Source organism: Dicentrarchus labrax, unplaced genomic scaffold (assembly GCF_905237075.1).
Source record: "Dicentrarchus labrax unplaced genomic scaffold, dlabrax2021, whole genome shotgun sequence".
NCBI classification, from domain to species: domain Eukaryota; kingdom Metazoa; phylum Chordata; class Actinopteri; family Moronidae; genus Dicentrarchus; species Dicentrarchus labrax.
The window spans coordinates 12,516,083-12,534,753 of record NW_026136709.1 but is presented as its reverse complement, the minus strand read 5'-3'; the positions used below and the strand labels follow the sequence as shown (position 1 = coordinate 12,534,753).

At 40.6% G+C, this 18,671-nt stretch overlaps 2 protein-coding genes and 1 long non-coding RNA gene across 3 annotated transcripts in view; 2 read left to right on the top strand and 1 right to left on the bottom strand.

The window, feature by feature from the left end:
• Positions 1-11,052, bottom strand: part of jph1a (junctophilin 1a) — a 34,065-nt gene extending 23,013 nt beyond the window's left edge. The window contains exons 1-3 of the mRNA XM_051410313.1: positions 10,941-11,052; positions 10,319-10,821; positions 6,334-7,102 (exon numbers count right to left, since the gene is read on the bottom strand). Of these exons, the coding sequence (XP_051266273.1) occupies positions 6,334-7,102; positions 10,319-10,697 (1,148 nt within the window). The 5' untranslated portion in view covers positions 10,698-10,821; positions 10,941-11,052. The remainder of the gene's footprint in view (positions 1-6,333; positions 7,103-10,318; positions 10,822-10,940) is intronic.
• LOC127369239 (uncharacterized) lies at positions 1,694-5,549 on the top strand. Its single transcript, XR_007886041.1, has 2 exons — positions 1,694-1,800; positions 3,608-5,549. It is a non-coding gene; the product is annotated as an uncharacterized LOC127369239 (long non-coding RNA).
• A 1,866-nt stretch (positions 11,053-12,918) lies between the features above and the next one.
• gdap1 (ganglioside induced differentiation associated protein 1) lies at positions 12,919-17,943 on the top strand. The gene is made up of 6 exons (XM_051410348.1): positions 12,919-13,109; positions 14,205-14,397; positions 14,909-15,082; positions 15,546-15,640; positions 16,300-16,414; positions 16,564-17,943. Exons 1-6 carry the CDS (start codon positions 12,951-12,953, stop codon positions 16,914-16,916), a joined length of 1,089 nt encoding a protein of 362 aa, XP_051266308.1. The 5' UTR covers positions 12,919-12,950; the 3' UTR covers positions 16,917-17,943.
• Positions 17,944-18,671: the final 728 nt, after the last annotated feature.

The following is an 18,671-nucleotide window of genomic DNA, read 5'->3' as shown; positions in this document are numbered from 1 at the left end:
GGCTCTTTAAACTATTAATGAAAAAAAAAGAATGCTCACATGCTGATGTTTACGAGGTATAATATTTGCTGTTTTCACCGTGTTAGTTTAGGGTGTTAGTGTGCTAACTAATTAGTACAGCTGAGGTTGAATGTCATTTGTTTTACAGGTACTTGGTGTTTGGTGGCGGACACAGACTGTCTGAGGGGGTGGAGGGAAAAAAATAAAAAGGACATCACATTTTCTCCACTGGAAGAGCTCCCTAGAGGGCACTTTATCACATTTTCTTGCACATTTGGGCCATCGTGAAGGGCAGTTGGTCATGTTTTATCTACCAAAAGAGCATCCAAAGTTCACCAAGATCACCAAAGTTATTACACGGGAGAGACATGCATATGTTTTCCCCATGGTAGAAAAAGTCAGGGGATCATCAAAATCATTTGGATGTCAAAATTTCACGGCAATCCACCCAAAATTTGTTGAGACATTTCAGTCTGGACCAAAGTGGTGCACAGACCAATCAACATTACCATCTCTACTTATACTGCCTCCATGATTTTAACCACGGACAACTTTCAGGCTGCTAACTATGACTTTATATGATGATAATGTGCTGAAGCACAGAATAAGAATACATTACGCGCTGTAATTTGATTGCACTGTGGGTCATTTTGAAAACTGCTCGACTAACTCCACCATTGCATCAGCTACTTATTTATAGCTCTTTCGTATGTACAAGCTGGCAATTACTCTGGTCATTAATTCTACTTATAATAGGTAATGAGGGACATGTTGCCGGTCATTTTACGTGTGTGTGTGCGCATGTGGGTGTATGAGCATTTGATTCAGTCAGCAAATAAATGTTGTGTTACCTCACACCATCACATTGCCATAAATAAAAGACATGTCTGGGGATAAATATACTGTATGATGTGGATTGCTTTACTCTGACTTGTGATTTAGAGGGCTGGCAGTCCTTCCTCCTGTTACTGTACACTGCTTCATTGCTACTGTACATTTTGTCACTTTATAAAGAGACAAACTTGACATACCTTTGAAAGGTGCGCGGCGCCACTTCATAAAAACCAGCAGCAAGATCAAAACACACGCATGCACAGACGCAGAAAAAATTAACCCAATTGCACCTCTGCCCCTATTTGGAGCAGGAGAAGTCATCGCTATCGAGGACAGCCAAGATGGAATCTTACGTGATGTACCCCGGGTTGGGATTATTTTGTTCACATGTTGAAACACAGGCCGATCTATAACTCTCTCCAAAAAGGGCAGGTGGTGAGTGACTGAGGTCATCACACAGCAGGTGATAAACAAACACCCCTGGACACAAACACACCACACACACTGCACACACTTTTCTCTGTTCTCTTGCCAAATGATAGCAAACTGTATCTCATCTCTCATATCCAAACAGAGTTTCCCCCATTCTCTTGAAATCTTTTTCCCGCATTTATATGAGACACACACACACACACACACACACACACACACACACACACACACACACACACACACACACACACACACACACACACACACACACACACACACCTAACACACATACACAGACATTTGGGAGAGATGATAGTGTGAGTGAGATGGCGGGCTGCTATATCAGTGGTGGGACGGGTATATATTCCTGGCTGGTGCTGATAAGCCAACTGATGCCTTGCCTTATTTAGTCAGTACTCACTGCTGACACACTAGCAGAGTAGCACACACAGCATGCACTCTCACTGTATGCATTTGTCTTGTGTGTGTGTGTGTGTGTGTGTGTGAGAGAGAGGTGTTCCTGTGTGGAGAGAGGTGAGTTCTGATTAAGTGAATGCATATAGATAGTCTGTGTGTCTGCGAGTGTGTGTGTGTGTGTGTGTGTGTGTGTGTGTGTGTGTGTGTGTGTGTGTATGTGTGTGTGTGTAAGAGAGAGAGAGAGAGAGAGAGAGATAGTGAGAGAGAGAGCATGGGTACACATGCACATGTGCACCTAACGTTTTAGAACTAACTTGTACAGTTGCTAGCTTCCTATGTTGAGTACAGACATTAACAAAGAAATTAAACTTGAGCAAAAGTTTTCAATAACAGCGTAATATGAAACCAGTGCAACATTTTTTTCTGTCTTCAAAATATTCTGTGCTTTCAGCCTAATTACCCAATAAATTAAACAAATTTAACACTGTACAAAGAAACCACATATTATAGCAGTAACTATAAGGTAAAAGTGTGAGTTTGAACCATGTTATTACCTCTAATTTCATATTTTCACCAACAATTATAATCATCATCAAATCATAATCAAAAAGCATTTTTACTCTTTAAACATTTGGTATAAAGACTTTAACCATTTTGTGAAAAATACTGATCTGAAGTATGAGACATTTAGCTTCTTCACTGTTTGGTTTTTAGCCTGTGGTCAACCTGGAATCAAGTGCGCTAAATGTATGCTTTGGATAATCCAATTCCAAAACCACCAGTTTGAATCCGTTTCTTAACCAGTGACCTATCTGTCCTATCTGCAAACTGAATGTAAATCTCTTCATATGTGTGACAGATGACAAAAACAGCTTCACTGGCAGCGGTAAAAATGGGATGAGGATAAACACTCTAAGCAGTCCTGAATATCATTAGTCTCAACTTTTTGCTGATTGCTGGGAAGAAAAAATAAGCATCATATAAATATCTTTCCTATATCCGGAGGACCTGCATATTAGGTGTTGGTTAACCTTTCACTAGAGCCTGCAGAGCAAACAGTGCTATCAAATGGAAACACACACTTGGCCTCCATGCTCAGACTGGCACACAGTATGTTTGTTTTGGCATTTTAATCATTCTGAGCATCATAGTGGAAGTGTGCTTAATCAACTTAACCCGAGAAAGGGAAGGTCAGATAAAACAGTACAGAAAATCAACATTTAAAAGTAGCTAAACTCATGTGTAGACATTTAAACTAACACGTAGCATTTGTAAGGTCGTTTTGACACTTGACGTACTTCATTTTAAGACTTCTGCTTTTGTGAGATAGCATAGTGAGTGACGGAAAAGTTGAGGTGTAACAAAGGCCATTACAGTGGATTACACAATGTATATACGGACACACCACTGAGCCACCAGGATACCTAAACTGCTGATCTGTAACAAAAAGGCTTTATGGGAGAAGCACCATGACACTGTAAACGTTTCAATGGCACAGTCACTTATCTCACTTCACAGGCCTCTGACACAACTACAACAAACACACACACACACCCACCCACCCACACACACACACACACACACACACACACACACACACACACACACACACACACACACACACACACACACACACACACACACACACACAAGGACACAAGAGCATACTGTGTGTGGAAGTCCATTTTAAATAGATAAGGGTGACAAAATAAGAGTGAATGGGGGTCACAGACACAGAGCTCCATTCCAGCTCATCACACTAGCTCTCTATTGATTGGCTGATCACAAGCATGAGGTCATCAGCTCCACCCCAGAGGCTGATGGGATAGCGCTTCTGTACAGTAACTCACAGGGGAGGGGTGGGTGTGTTCCCCTCTGTGCCGTTTTTTAAATTCTGCTCCCCTTTCATTTCTGTCCACTCCAGACTCCTCAGAAACCTCTTACTCAGCAAAGTCGCTGCATCCCCCCCCCCGCCGGCCCCATCTCATCCAATCAACATTTATCCCCTGGTTCTCTCACTTCAATCAATTTTTCACTCTCTCTGTCTCATCCACCAACTCCGTCTCCCTCCCCTCACTCCCCCGTGGATCCACCGGGTACGCTCCACTTTCAAAGACAGAGAGTCATGTGACCAGAACTGGATCGATACGAGTGCATCTTTTGCCATGCACTGTATAATGAGACTTACATAACCTGCTTACACACAGCCGTCACAGTCTGTCATTCTAGCTGTTCGTAGCACAAATTCTGCCTCGATTTGAAAAAATCTCGACTTCAGTCAGGAGAACGGAGGAGCTTGAGACTTCCAGCAGCACATGATGGATTGGCACGTACCAGGCAGTAATTTGATCACTTACTACAGTACAGGGGACCTTGTTTGCTGCCATAAACACTTTGTATCAGCTTGAATGCTTTTACTGTTGTTGCCTTAGCGCTATGCATCAGGTCATGTGTATCCTTTGGCTCTAAATTGTTGCTCTAATGCACAACCAAAGAGCCTCTCTTTCAACACATTATCCATTTTTTCTCTTTTACCCAGTAGGTTTATCTCAACCTCACTTGCCGTAACTGACACAGATATAGGTCTAATCTGTGGAACAAACAGTATGCAGGAGTTTGAATATTAAGCATGTTAAATCCATATTATGTAATCTTTGTATCTTATATCCTTGAAATCTGCGGAATAAAGCATTTTCTCTCCCTGCTCACCAGAAAGGAATTATTACATTTTAAAAGAATGTCTGGATATTATAACAAAGCCTGCTATTCACAGAGTCTGCTATGACTGTATTGCTGTAAATGGCTGGGTGCAGCTCTGAGTCCAAATATTCAAAAATACTCCAGTGTTTTATAGTATTGAGTGTGGATATTTTGTTGAGTTTAAAAAGATTGTTGATTAATTATTTAGTCTAGCAATGTTAAAATAATGACACTCATTATAAATTACCAAAGCACAGAGTAATGGTTTATTATTGTTTTGCATATCAGAACAGCAGCCAAGATAAATCCTAAAACTATTTTATAGCCATGCCAGTGGTTCAGTCCACCACTTTGGTCCCGACTGAAATAGCTCAGCTACTACTGGATGAACTGCCACAAACTTATATACAGACTTTTATGATCCCCAGACCATGAACCATGCTAACCTTGGTGATCCCCTGATCCCCTGGTGATTTTTTTAAAACTTTTTTTGTGAAATGTCTCAGCTAGAATCAGATGGGTAGTAGATATTTTCTACAAACACTCATTCATTGCCCCCAGTGGATGAACCACACTGACTGATGAGTAGCACCACCATGAGACATTTTGAAATTTCTGTTTAAGTTTTTTAGTGAAATGTCTGAGCAATGATTGGATGGCTTGCCATGGTACTACTATTCATGATTCCCAGGGGAATTAATCCTAAAGGTGGTCCCCTGACTCTTATTGTGACCCCTCCCCCAGCAGTTTTCACCTATCCTATCAACAGCTACCAGATTCATTGTCATACAAAAAAAGAAGACGATGAATTCCTGGATGATGAATCATAATAACTTTGATGATCCCTTAAAATGTCATCATCAGGTCAAATTTAAATTTGTCCAGCACTTTGGTTTATGACCAAACACCTGCAAAGAGTGTTTAGTGCTAACAGGCCAAACTAAAATGAACAACAAGGTAAATATTTCACGTGCTAAACATCAGCATCTTAGCATTGTCACTGCGACCATGTCAGCATGCTGACGTTAACATTTAGCTCAAAGCACCACTGTGCTCACAGAACAGCCTCAAACTTTGTGTGAGTATGAGTGTCCATTTTCTTTGTGTTGAGTATGTGTGTGAAACAGAAATACAATAAACATGTCTTTGCTTTGGCGTATTATAAATTGTTGTTCATGTGCTTTCATGCATGCAAATTCATGTGCACCTCTTGAGAGAGAAAGAGAGAGAGAGAGAGAGAGAGATAGAGAGGAGGGGGGAAAAATCAAAACACGCGTGATTGCATAGAGACCTTTTCACAGCTTGTACACATCCTCACAGTCTTGAGTCTAATAATTCCCTGATGCAATGAAACCAGAGGATGTCAAAGTGATGCTGCGTACGCTGAACTGTGTCCCAGTAGGAGGGAGGCTTTAAAGGAAAAGGTCACATCTCATCCACCTGTTAAAGAGCAGATGCCACATCAGAGCAATACTTGGCAGGAGGAGCAGGTATCGTTATTGGGCACACGAGACGCATTTGGCATGGACGCAGGTATGGCTATACTGCTCATGCACATGAACTCTGAGGCACACAAATCTCTCTCACACACATTCACAGACCAACACACACACATGCAAGATGCCAAACCCCTCTCCCTGGGAATGAAAGATATGGGCAGAGAATAGAAACAGAACCTTTTCCAGGGATGATCACACTGGCTACACAAAAGCCTTGACTGTTGGTGATGTATAAAGGTCGGAGTTGTTGTCATGGGACTCCACTTACACAAGACTGAACCTTCAATCAGACCTGGAGATATTTGTCAAACAGGCCAGTGCTCTGACTCTTCAGTGCTGAAAATAAACTCCACAAGGATGTTCACCCTTTCTTTTCTGTGTTAACACAGTATACACCCACATGCACATACAGAAGCATGAATGAACACATACACACACATGAACAAAGTACCTTGAAGCTGCTATTTCCACTTTACTCCTGGCAATGGCTGCAGCCCTCTGTGCGCCCTCCACAGCCCGATCCACCTTCTCTTTGGTTTTGGGGTTCTTAAGAGGAATCAACTGCTTCCTTATTCCACGCACCAGCACGTTATTTTTGTACTTCCCTTCTTCTTTGGTGGCATCTGGGAAAACCGTGCACCCATAACCATGGCGCTTGTTGTTAAGCCATTCTCCCTCATACTTCATCCCGTTGGATCTCTCTGAAACACCAAATCCATTGCGCTTGTCATTCTTCCACTCGCCCATGTAGGTCTCAGTCGTGGTGGCATCCACATGGTCCTCTAGAGGAAAGTCCTCATCTGGCAGCTCGCCGTCACCGATGGATATGGTAGAGTTGGCATCACTGGAGCTGATGCGGCTCATAGCGGCATCACTGCGTGCAGAGCTGCGCTTGCTGGAGATTGAGGTCCGAGAGTCAGACTTGCGCAACTGCCGGAGGCTGCCGAACAGTGAACCCCGGCGGAACAGGCCCTTCTTCTTGCCAGTGACGACCTCGCTGTCTGAGTGGAAGTTAAGGACGAAGCCGCCGCGGCTGCCTGTTGGCGTGTCTGCAGGGGATGAGAGGTCCTGGAGCACTGTGCCGTTGCTCTGCTCGGAGCGCAGGGAGGCCAGAGATGTGCGTAGAGGAGAGCGGATGACGGTGGCCATCCCATAGGGTACACTCTGACGTACGCCGTAGCCATGCCGCATTCCACCCATCCACTGGCCTTGATAGGTACCTGAGGAATAGGTAGACATGAGTCAGTGAGTCATTATAGTCACTACTCACACAACTACTGTATACATCTGATCCAATAAAGCAGTGGTTCACAGCATTTTTACTTCATGGCCCCTTTAAAGGAAGCGTTACCTGCTTGTGACCTCTTGTCACATGCGTATGTCAATGGATTTATGGAGTAGTTCCACCAAAGAGTGGATTGTTTCATTTGAGTAATTTTTCAGTTCTTTACATGAAATTAAAGATTAGAGAAAAGTCAGAAAAAACATTATTTTGTGAAGCAGAAGTATGTTTTGCCTTCTTTCCTATCCTGTATGTCACTCATCTTGATGCCCCTCAGGTTAATCTCTGGGGTAGCTCTGTCCCCAAGGTTGGGAACCACTGCTAAATAGGATAAAATAATGCAACACAGTATCGAAAAGTTCATACCAATGCAAAAACATTTTTTGTAACGTGACATTAAAAAGTAAAAACACTCTCAAGTTTCTAATTTCAAATTCTGTATTTACCAGGTAAAGAGGTAAGTGCGGTAGGTAAATGAAAATATGTAAGGTGACAAAAGTTTGTCAGTAAGAACTGGCTTGTGTTATAAAGAACAACCAGAAGTTATGATTTTAATATGCAAATGTATACTAAAAGTGCTGCTTGTGTCTGTTTTTTGCTTGTGTGTACAGTCTGCTTGTCTCACCAGGCCCACTTCCAAAAATGGGATGTCTTTAATCTAATTCAATTGAAACAGTGTATAAGCATAAAAAAGGCTGCGGTGTAGGATTTCCACCGACTATCTGAACAAGACAAAATGATTTAAAGGGCTCCTCATGGTTTCCACCATCACCATTCATAACAGCTGAATATTTGAAGATACGCAGGTCTGAAAAGATTAACCTTATTTTTGCAAATGCTTTTAAATCATACCAGGGTAACATTTCCCATCATACTTAGAGTGAGTTTGTACTTACTGTATTTGGGCACTTTTACATTGACATTTACAAAGTTTCTCTTTTTTCCTGTGTTGTACACCTTGCATATTGCTGGCCGGATATTCTCTATATCAGCACTTAATCCTTGAAACAGCAGGAACACAGAGGAGCCTTACTGTAGGGGTGCAGAGTATTTCAGCCAATGAAATGTTTTCTCTCCTTCCCCTCAGATCTGGGACTGTGAGTATAACTAACTCAATCACAGAGATTTGATTAAGATACTGATACTGAGGATCACTTGGGATGAATGTGAATCACTCAACTAGGAGCCTATTTTCAGGCAGCCACTAACTCCCCCACTGACAGTAGGCACATTCACCACCATCCGTTTGTCTCTGACGGCAGGGAATTGCTATGAGTCACATAATGAGAGGAATACTTCATTAATCCCATTTGGTGCTGCTGAGCCCAATGAGCATGTGCTGGCCTACTGTAGCTTCTTCAGAGCATCATATTACAATCCTGATCCTAATAATAAGAAAGGGTTGTTGATCCTGCACTCGAATCTCATTGACCAATACAATGAAGTGAGCCATAATGGTCAGATTCTAACAGAAAATGATATACTAGCCCAGGCAGGAGTTTAGATGGATAAACAGTGTGAGATTAACAGGCTGGCTCTGCGCTGCAGTTCAAATTGGTGACCCTGCAGATCAAGTTATCAGGATGTTGCGGGGTCAGACAGCCAGATGTTCTGTAGATCCTCTAGGATCAGCTGGTTCCCAAAGCCCAGCCCTCTGTAACTGTCATATGTGAGGCATTTATTCTGCACCATAAGGCCTCTGTTAGTGGAGATGATGCTCGCAAATCACCCAAGGACTTGGATGTTTTATAACCAGAGAGGACTGTCTGTGACAGGCCTTCTGTGTTGCTCGCAAGCACTTGTGTTTGCGGTAGGGATGGCATAAGGATAAGATTACTGATTACTGATACCGATGTAATTGTTAGATTCCCTTGCTGACCTTCTGAAAAAAATAATGTGCCTACACAGGTTTTCAGTGTCATAAAGTGTCATAAACATGGAATTCCTGTAATTTAAGTGATGATTCAGCATATTGTTGGTGTTTTCACCTTTACTTGAGATTATTTTGCAGACATTACAACTATCTTTCTATGTGAAATAAAGCCATGATTTGGACCGTTTCTTTCGCTCCACCTTGACTCCTTCCTGCAAGTTTACAGCAGTTTGACGTCATTGTTTTGCATTGTACAACTGTCAGAAAAACATGCCAGCATTGACAAACAGAACTTATAAACTTGGAGGCATACGGTTCCGATGGATTGGACACTTTGGAACCAGTTCTCAGTTTCCTCCCTGATCACACAGGTCTCTAGACAATCTGTGAACGCACCACCAATTAGTGAGATCAAAGCTCTGGGAGAGGCTTGCACTGACCAGCCGGTCCAAGAGTGTGTCCTGTGTATGACTTAACATGGCTGAATATATAAATGATATCTGTGTATTTTCAGCACTGTGGAAATTTCTATCTTAAGTTTATGAAGTTATATAGAAATTGGAAAAACCTTTTTCCATGCAGGTGCACCTGGGTTTCCTAAAAGCAGGTGTTCAGAATTACTTAACTGCTACTTAACACAGCACTCTCACAAGAAAATGTGTTAAACATGTTACTTTCCATTGGAAATGTTGTCATTTATGCAAAAAGATACACTCTTGAAGAGGCATGCTACTGCAGCGAAGGTTCAAATGTGAAAATGACAGAGAAGTAGGTGATAGTCTGGCTATAATTGGCTCCAAACAGACTGATTTGCTGTGATTTCCAAACTCCTTCTAGCCGGGGCATGTTGCCACTGTGCTGGCAACAGGAGTCACCCTCCTCCCACTGTCATATGAGGAGCAACCGGTAGTTGCCAAATGAGATGGAATAAGAGAGGAACCATTATCTTAAACTGTATGCAGCCTGTTAAGATTAGCAAGGTGATAAGTCATAGTTTTTTGGGGGGTGGGTAAATGATGGTGCGCCTGACCACGGCGAGCAGTGCGCAATCTCAGCTCCTCAACTCAGATCATATGAGATGTAGATTCACGCACTGATGTGTTTCCATTAGCCTCCCTCGGTTTGAGTCGGAGCATCCTCTCTCACACACACACACACACACACACACACACACACACACACACACACACGGGCTACATAACACACCATCAGTCATAGCCGTTAAAGCGATACACACGTTAAACAAACACTGAAGCGTATTTATAAGCCAGGGTTTCTTACCGCCATCGCCATAGGTTTCGATCCCATATCCATCCTGCAGCCCGTTGCTCCAGGTACCGTCGTATCTAGCAGGTGTGTTGTGGCTTTGCCGGACACCGTACCGACCCTTAAAACCGTGACTCCACTCTCCGCGGTACATCCACTTTCCTTTATTCTCCACACCGAGCCCATGCCGCTTCCCCTGGGACCAGTAGCCCTTGTAGGTATTCCCACTGGGCCAAGTGTACACCCCTACTATCTCAAAGCCGTGCGACCAGGACCCGGCGTACTCGCCCTGGCCCTTGGGTCCGGTGCAGATGCCGTGTCCGTGGGCTTTGCCATCCTCCCACCCCCCGCAGTAAGTGCCACCGTCGTCGAAGTCAAACCGTCCGCCCGTCATTCAGATATAGGCTGGAAATAAAGCAGATCGTGCGCTGCTACAGACTCAGGCGTCTCCAGGACCGAGGTTGGGGGGATCCAGGACCGGTGGTGAGATGAAAAGGATGATGCCAACAGGATGATGACTAGAGGGACAGAAAATAGGAAGATGAGGACAGAGGGTAGTACTTCCAGACACTGACATGCGATGCAAAAGGCATGCGTAACGGTAAGTGTAAAGGTATGAATGGTGGGCGTCATTTACCGGAGGCGCACGCCGGGTTCTCCGCTGTGTGTTGCTCGTCTCCCCCCTCTCACCCACTGATCACAGAGGGAGAGAGAGAGGCGTCGAGTCCCTGCTAAGGAAAGACACTGGGCCAATCGCAACGTCACGCCACAGGGACCTCCCACTCTCCTCTCTCTCCCCCCTCAATGAAGAGCACACCCTCTCAAATAAAATAATGCATTCATAAGACACCTCTATGTCTTTGCCACAATGCACCATACATCTGAAAGACGCGCCTCACTTTGTGTTGAGTCCCCACATTACAATGTCCCATAACACCCACAGAGTTATTTATGATGATCAATACTAAGGTTATGATGACTATTTATTTATATTTTCTTTATTTCATCGCCCATAGTTACATAATAATATTCCCATGGCCTATTTAGTGAGTAATAATGTTTACTTGGAGACTCTATTAGGTTTTATTCAATAACTACATTATTGTTTGAACATACACTCTAGGCCTGCATATGTATTATATCTTATACTATATTTATTATTAAGTATATATTATATTACAGTATAATATACACACTAGCTTATATTTTACTTAATATTATATGATATTATAATATAAAATTATAATATATGCTATATTGCTGTCCAATATTGTATATTATGTTATGTCACTACATTCATTCATTCATTCATTCATTCTTATGCTATATCTTATATCCCAAACTCTATTATCATGCCATATTATGTTAATATATTATATCATTTTATTATATTTCTATTATAATTATTTTCCTAACACAGACAAACACCACGTATCATTACATAATCATATTATTTATTAATCTGTACGCTGGACTGATTGACTCTGCTGCTATAAATCACACCACTGTCACTTTAACTCGTAATTTTGTAATCTGGTATAATTTCAATTTTTTAAATGAATTTTTTTATATTCTTCTTCTTATTTATTTTTTCTCTATTTATCTGTGCTTCTCTCTGTCTTTGTGCTGCTGCGACAACCGAATTTCAACCCAAAAAAATCATATTTTTTGTATCTTATTATTCACTATGAGAGCTAAAACAGTTGTATGTAGTATATAGTGTTTTTGCAATGAGTGGGTAAAAGTATTTTAAGTTATCACTGCAAAGACTTCAAGATGACTCCATGAGTGTATAATAAAAGTCATTTTAGTCAACACATTAGTCAGTGACATAACTGAATCAGTGCAACAGCTAGGTCATTCTCTCTCTGAAATGTACATAAAATGAAATTAATTTTTATTGATTCAGTCCGTAAGAATACGTATCACCTTATGTGACTCTATTGCTCTTTAATATGACCACTTTTTGTATCAGGACTGCCCAAATAACAGCATGTGCAGACAAACAGGAGCTTACACAATAAAGGAATAGATAACAGCGATCTCTGGTGTCCAAATGCATGTATTGCATAGCTGGAATAATAAAGTGTTGAGCTGTGTAGTGTGAACACTGTACGTGTGTGAACCATTAGTTGTCTTTATGTCTGAGATTGTGAACGTTGAATGGTACTTACAGTTTGAACCTGGTAGTTCTTGTTTATAATGTATGTGGGCATATGATACAATGTTCAGGTAATAGAGCAAATGGATAAATGAATGGCCTATGGGTAACATACTGTAAACTACTACTGCTACCGGAACCATCAACATCATCATCATCATCATCATCATCATCTATAGCAATAACAACAAGAAAGAAAGAAAGAAAGACAGAAAGACAGACATAAAGAGAGAGAGAGACAGCAGAAGAAGAAGAAGAAGAAGAAAATGTGAGGATTTAAACTAACATTGTAATAATATAACATTAATAATATAATAAAGCTATATTGCAAAAATACATGTATTTTTTCTTCTACAATTTTGTGCCAAATTCTCTCAAAATGAGGAATCTGCTTCAGGTTCCACTCCGCGCCAGTAGGGGGTGCATTTGGTTGACTTTGATATGGTGCGCTGCCCTCACTTGTCCCCTAAAATACTAACAGATAAAATGGCGTCCGAAAACAGCTCTGAATCCCGAGATGAGACAGCAGCCCTTATAGAGACGGGCTCGGAGCAAGATGCAAATGAGCAATGTTCCACAGTTGCAAAACAAAGCCAGTCTAAATTAACCCTCTATCACTGGACGCAGTCCTTCAATTCTCAGAAGGTAAGTGTCTTTACGTTTCAGCACCACAGAGCAGTGGACAGCGCCCCAGCAGGGCTTTCATATAGAGCTATAATATATTTCTGGGGTTATAATACTCGTCAGGAATACATATCATCATATTTATCATCTTATTTATCTGTGTACGCTGTCTTTACTTGTGTTGGTCGAATCTGTTTCTCCTCAAAGAGCCATACAGTTCGCAAAATGACTCCCTGTTCTCTGTTCCCGTCTTATATCTGGTCAAAACCGGACAAACATCTGTAAATTAAAAGTGTCTTTTAGGATAATTCATCTGTATTATCCATCCAGAGTCTACATAAAATCTAAAAGGACGTTGATGTCTTTCTTTTTCTATCCTGACATTCAGTTCAGTTCATTTCAGTTCAATTAATGCCAAGGGGCTTTATTGACACATGAAACATTTTTACATTGCCAAAGCAAATGTAAAACTTATTTATATACAATTAGATAATAAAAATAAATAAATAAAGGAGGAAACGTAATGAAAAGTAGACTTTTAAGTTAAAAATACCTTACTATCTCAGTTTTCCCTTTTACTAAATACTCCTCTGTTAAAGAGAATGAGTACTATATTTTTTTAATGAACTTTAATTGCCATCATTCTCTGAAAGCGATTCCAAGCAGTACATCAACACCATGTTGCACTCTTAGTACAACACATTTTGTAAAACATTACATTTATGTACTTATTTGATATATATTTTAGATATTCTTGTCCATTGTGTTGTGACTGTGATAGCTGTGTTTGTTGTTGTTGTTGTTACTTCTGTTAATGTAGTTGGAATGTATCATAACACAGCTCTGCTTTTTTGTATTAATATGTGGTAAATTAGAGGAAATTCTGGGTCTACATTTTCTACTGTTGGGGGGACCTTGCCACAACATGTCAGGCTAGTTGGCAGTCATTGCATTGTAAACTGGTTAGTTATGATCTTAAATGAACAAGACAGCAACGTGTGCAGAAATGCAAAAACTATGAAAGAAGATGTCTTAGATCAAGAGACAGAAAGATCCACAGGTATAAGCGCTGAGATATCGAAACTTCTATCACTAGTTATGGTTGTTGTTTTGCAGGTGCGTCTGGCCATAGCAGAGAAAGGTTTGCACTGTGAGGAGTATGATGTGAGCCTGCCACTCAGTGAACACAATGAGCCCTGGTTTATGCATCTGAATCCCACTGGTGAGGTACCAGTCCTAGTCCACAATGAAAACGTCATCTGTGACCCAACACAGATCATGGACTATCTGGAGCAGAATTTCAATGACGGTGAGACTAAATAAAGACTGTTTGACAGCCCCAAACAAGGTCTTCTACCCATCCATTCAATTGAGTTTCCTACTTTGTTTTCCTCTTTTAACATTTTTGTTTAGGTTTTAAATAAAATGCAATGTTTTTTTGTTTTTTTAAATTTGTTGTATATTTTGTATTGTGCTTTTGTTGTTTTTTCAGTCCTTCATTTATTCTTTTTTTATTTTCCATTTTCTCTTGGTTTGCACTGATCCATGATAGCTTTGTTCTAAGAGTCTCACCCAGTCAACTTAAAAGAAGAGAAATCTGGTAAGCATGGAACTATTTCAGCTAATGAAAAATTACGTTAACAATGTTAAATGAAACCTAAAAAACACTCCTCCTAACCCTCATATATTCTCCTATAGGCAAGCTTAAAGTTAATAAAACACTTTGATTCTGTTTTATTTGAAGAAAGAAAAGATGTAAGGAAACAAAGTGACAGCTTACATAATTGCTCCTTCCTTTTCATTTACTCATTTGTCTGCAGAGGGCACTCCAAAGCTGATCCCTGAAGAGGGCAGTACATACTATCTCAGAGTGCAGCACTACAGAGAGCTGCTGGACTCACTACAGATGGATGCCTACACCCATGGCTGCATCCTTCACCCTGAGATCACAGTGGACTCCCACATACCTGCATATGCTGTCACATGTATACGAAGTAAGATACACTGTGGTGCACTCGCTCGCTTATACAGCTTTGTTCCAGTTGCATTTATACACACACACTTAATAGGCCTCCACCATGTCACCTAGTACTAGATGAGACCCCTTGTTGCCAGGGTAACAGCCATATCTTTTCTAGGCATGGAGTCAACAAAGTGTTGGCAACCTTCCATAGAGATCTCATTATGTACCAAGATAGTATCATGAAGACAGTACAGATTTTTCTAGGGTACACTCATACTGCGCAACCTACTCAAATTTAAAATGTTCTATTTATTAAAACATCTTTCACTTTTGTCTGCATGTTTTATATTTACTGTTAATGAAGTTGAAACACACAATCTGACATGATCCAAATCTTTTCTATATGAAATTATGAATTCCCACAATAAAGTTTTGCAATAATATTCACAATATAATTCAGTGTCTCTAACATGATGCTTATTTCTGTGTGACAGCACAGATTGGAAACACACAAACTGAGCTGAAGAAACTGGCAGAGCAGAACCCAGAGCTTAAAGATGCTTATATAGCAAAACAGAGGCGCTTAAAAGTAAGTTATTCAAGTCAGCAGAATGCCAAATAAGCAAAACTATTGTTTTGGATTGTTTTTTTTTGCATTTTACACTGGAGGTTGTACCTTCCCAGAGCCAAAACATATACTTCTAAACTGAGTAAAGACTAGACATTTGGGAGTCTATTTTCCCATAATAGTGAATTATGGCTTTTTATTGCTGTCCAGGCTGCAATAAGTGCACTCTAGTTGGGCAATCTCTGGGATATAGAGGCACCTCTCACTGTTACTGGGCACTCTGCCATAGAGACACAGCTAACTAGACAGCTAAAGCAAGAGAACAATATCAAATGTTAGCTAACTAGTGAGATATGGTAGCCACAGGTCTTAAAATTAGTTAACTTAATGATTTCCCCCCAGATACATTACTATCTGTAATAGGAAAATATTGATCTTGATGAAGCAACATCTTTTCTATTAAGTTTGCTATTCCACATTATTAAATGATATAGAAGCTAAATCTAGTCATGATGGGGAACAAAAAAAAAAACCAAACACCTTGGTAAAGCTAACTATTTAAACCTTTAAAGTTGGAAAATGTAAACCCTTTTTCTGCATGATTCTCTGTCTACAATGTGTTATGTGAGTAATTGAATACTACATTATTAATACATTTATATATAAAAATGTTTCTGCAGTCCAAGTTGTTTGACCATGACAACATGAAGTACCTGAAGAAGCTTCTGGATGAATTGGAGAGTGTCATGGACCAGGTTGAGACAGAGCTACAGAGGAGGGTGGAAGAAACACCAGGTACACAACCACAATAGCTTGTCACTTAGCAACCACTTACAGACACACAATAAAAGCACAATTCAATTTTATGACTGTAATAACGTTAACACATGTGCCAATGCTGACTCTTTTGATGCCATGTCTTCTCCATCCTCTCCAACTCGTAGAGGAAGGCAGTCAGTCCTGGTTGTGTGGTGACTTCTTCAGCATGGCAGACGTCTCTCTGGCAGTCATCTTACACCGCCTCAAGTTCCTTGGCCTCTCCCGGCGCTACTGGGGCAATGGTAACCGCGTGAACCTGGAAACATACTACGAGCGTGTGGTGGAACGCAAAGCCTTTAGGAGAGTGCTTGGCCATGTCAACAACATCCTGATCTCCGCTGTCCTTCCTGTGGCGTTTCGCGTTGCCAGGAAGAACGCGCCAGTTATTCTTGGCACCACTCTGTTGATAGGTGTTCTAGGAGGAGCTACGTACCTTGCTTTTCTTTATATGAAGAAGAGGCTGACTGTCTTCAGCTGAGGGAGACAGCAAGTGGTTGAGTTGCTTTGGGACCGAATTGGGGGCTGGGAGGTAGACATATACAAATAAATGTGAGAAATGTCGCCTAAATCATAGTTTAAATTGTAATTGATCATTCAGTAGGCATCAGTAATATTTAATTGAAACAAACCATAATTGTCTTGTTTTCTGTGTTGCTGGTTGCACAAAATGCACTTTTAATCATCCTCAATATGTGACTGCTACATTACACACCAAAGTACTGACTTAAAGGACCATACTGGTATGTTCTACATATGTTTGCCATTTGTTACAAATCATATATACCCCATCTTGTGTGCCAGCCTCATATTCACAAGCTATGTTATTGTAGCAGGTGGGAATAAAGTAGATGAAAAAGAAGATGAAATATATAATCCATCCATATAATAGCACATGAATGTGTAATCCTCTCTGACAAAAGTGAAAATACATATCCAAACATTTTGACTGTTGACTATGCACCCTGCAATTGTTGCATAAGTGTGATACAAATAGGCTAACTACAAACAAATTTTCATAATGTATTGAAACTGAAGGAAACCAATGGCTTCAAAAAAAGGAGTATGTTAGTTTCATTACTAATATATATTACCTGATTACCTGATTTATTGTAAATGTGCAAAAACTCCAGTATGGTCAGACACATTTGTGTGTACTCAGATCAAGAGCCTGATATGTTTTGCCTCACGTGTGCTCTGTCATTTATTATTTCATTGTCATCCATACTTGCATGTTAGAAATTTAAAAAGGTACACTACTGTAGACGCCTGCCAGCCTTTAACAAACTGATCTGCTCAGCAGTTAACATACTGCATGTCAAAACTTGTGTCTACATTTGACAAAGGCTCTGTATGAACACCTGCACTCATGTTTTACTGTATGACTGATGGGTAATTGTCTGAAATATTCTCTATGTAACAACAGCTGAATGGATGCTTTTCCAATTGCATTTACATCTTCGGACCATCATGCAACATCTGTCTGAAATTAAACTGCTCCAAAACAATCTGCAGTATTTCCTGTCAATCAAACATAATTGAAAATGGCATAAAAAAAATCCACAACTTAGCATGACTTAATAGACTATCATATATCATAAAGGTTTTACATGCTTTTTCATAGGGAAAACTCTAAAGACTGCTAATCACATTTCCTAGGGTCTGGATCTAAGTCATCATCTAAAGTAATTTGTTTGCCCAGTCCGAACCTCAAGGCCAACACTGACATTTCACATATGCTCAGCTTTAATTTAAACTCCTCCTCACGTGAGCTCAGCCTCACAGAAAACAGACACATGCTAGACCTTTCAACAAAGTCTGGCGTTTGTTTTCAGTGTCCAGAGGGCTGGATAGTGTGGCTGTCAAAGAAATGCCTCACACGTGTTAAAGCCACATGTGGGCCAAGCTGTCAAAGGGCCATAAGCTCATACTAGTGTGCTAGCTCTGGAAAATCATACCCCAGCAAATGGCAACCAAAATGACATCATTTTGGCAACAAGGTTACACCACACAAGTGTCATTTTGAAGGATAAGGGTCAAAGTCATAAATAAAGTGCAAATGTATAAAATCTACTTTATTTCAGAAACCAATAGTGACCGACATTCCAAGTGTTTTTGTGCCATGTTAAAAACAAAATCAGAGTAATCCATTTTGCCATATTATATAGCTTATATTCCACATGTCATCCACTGAAGATGGACCCATGGTATAATTTAACAACAGAAACACTATCAA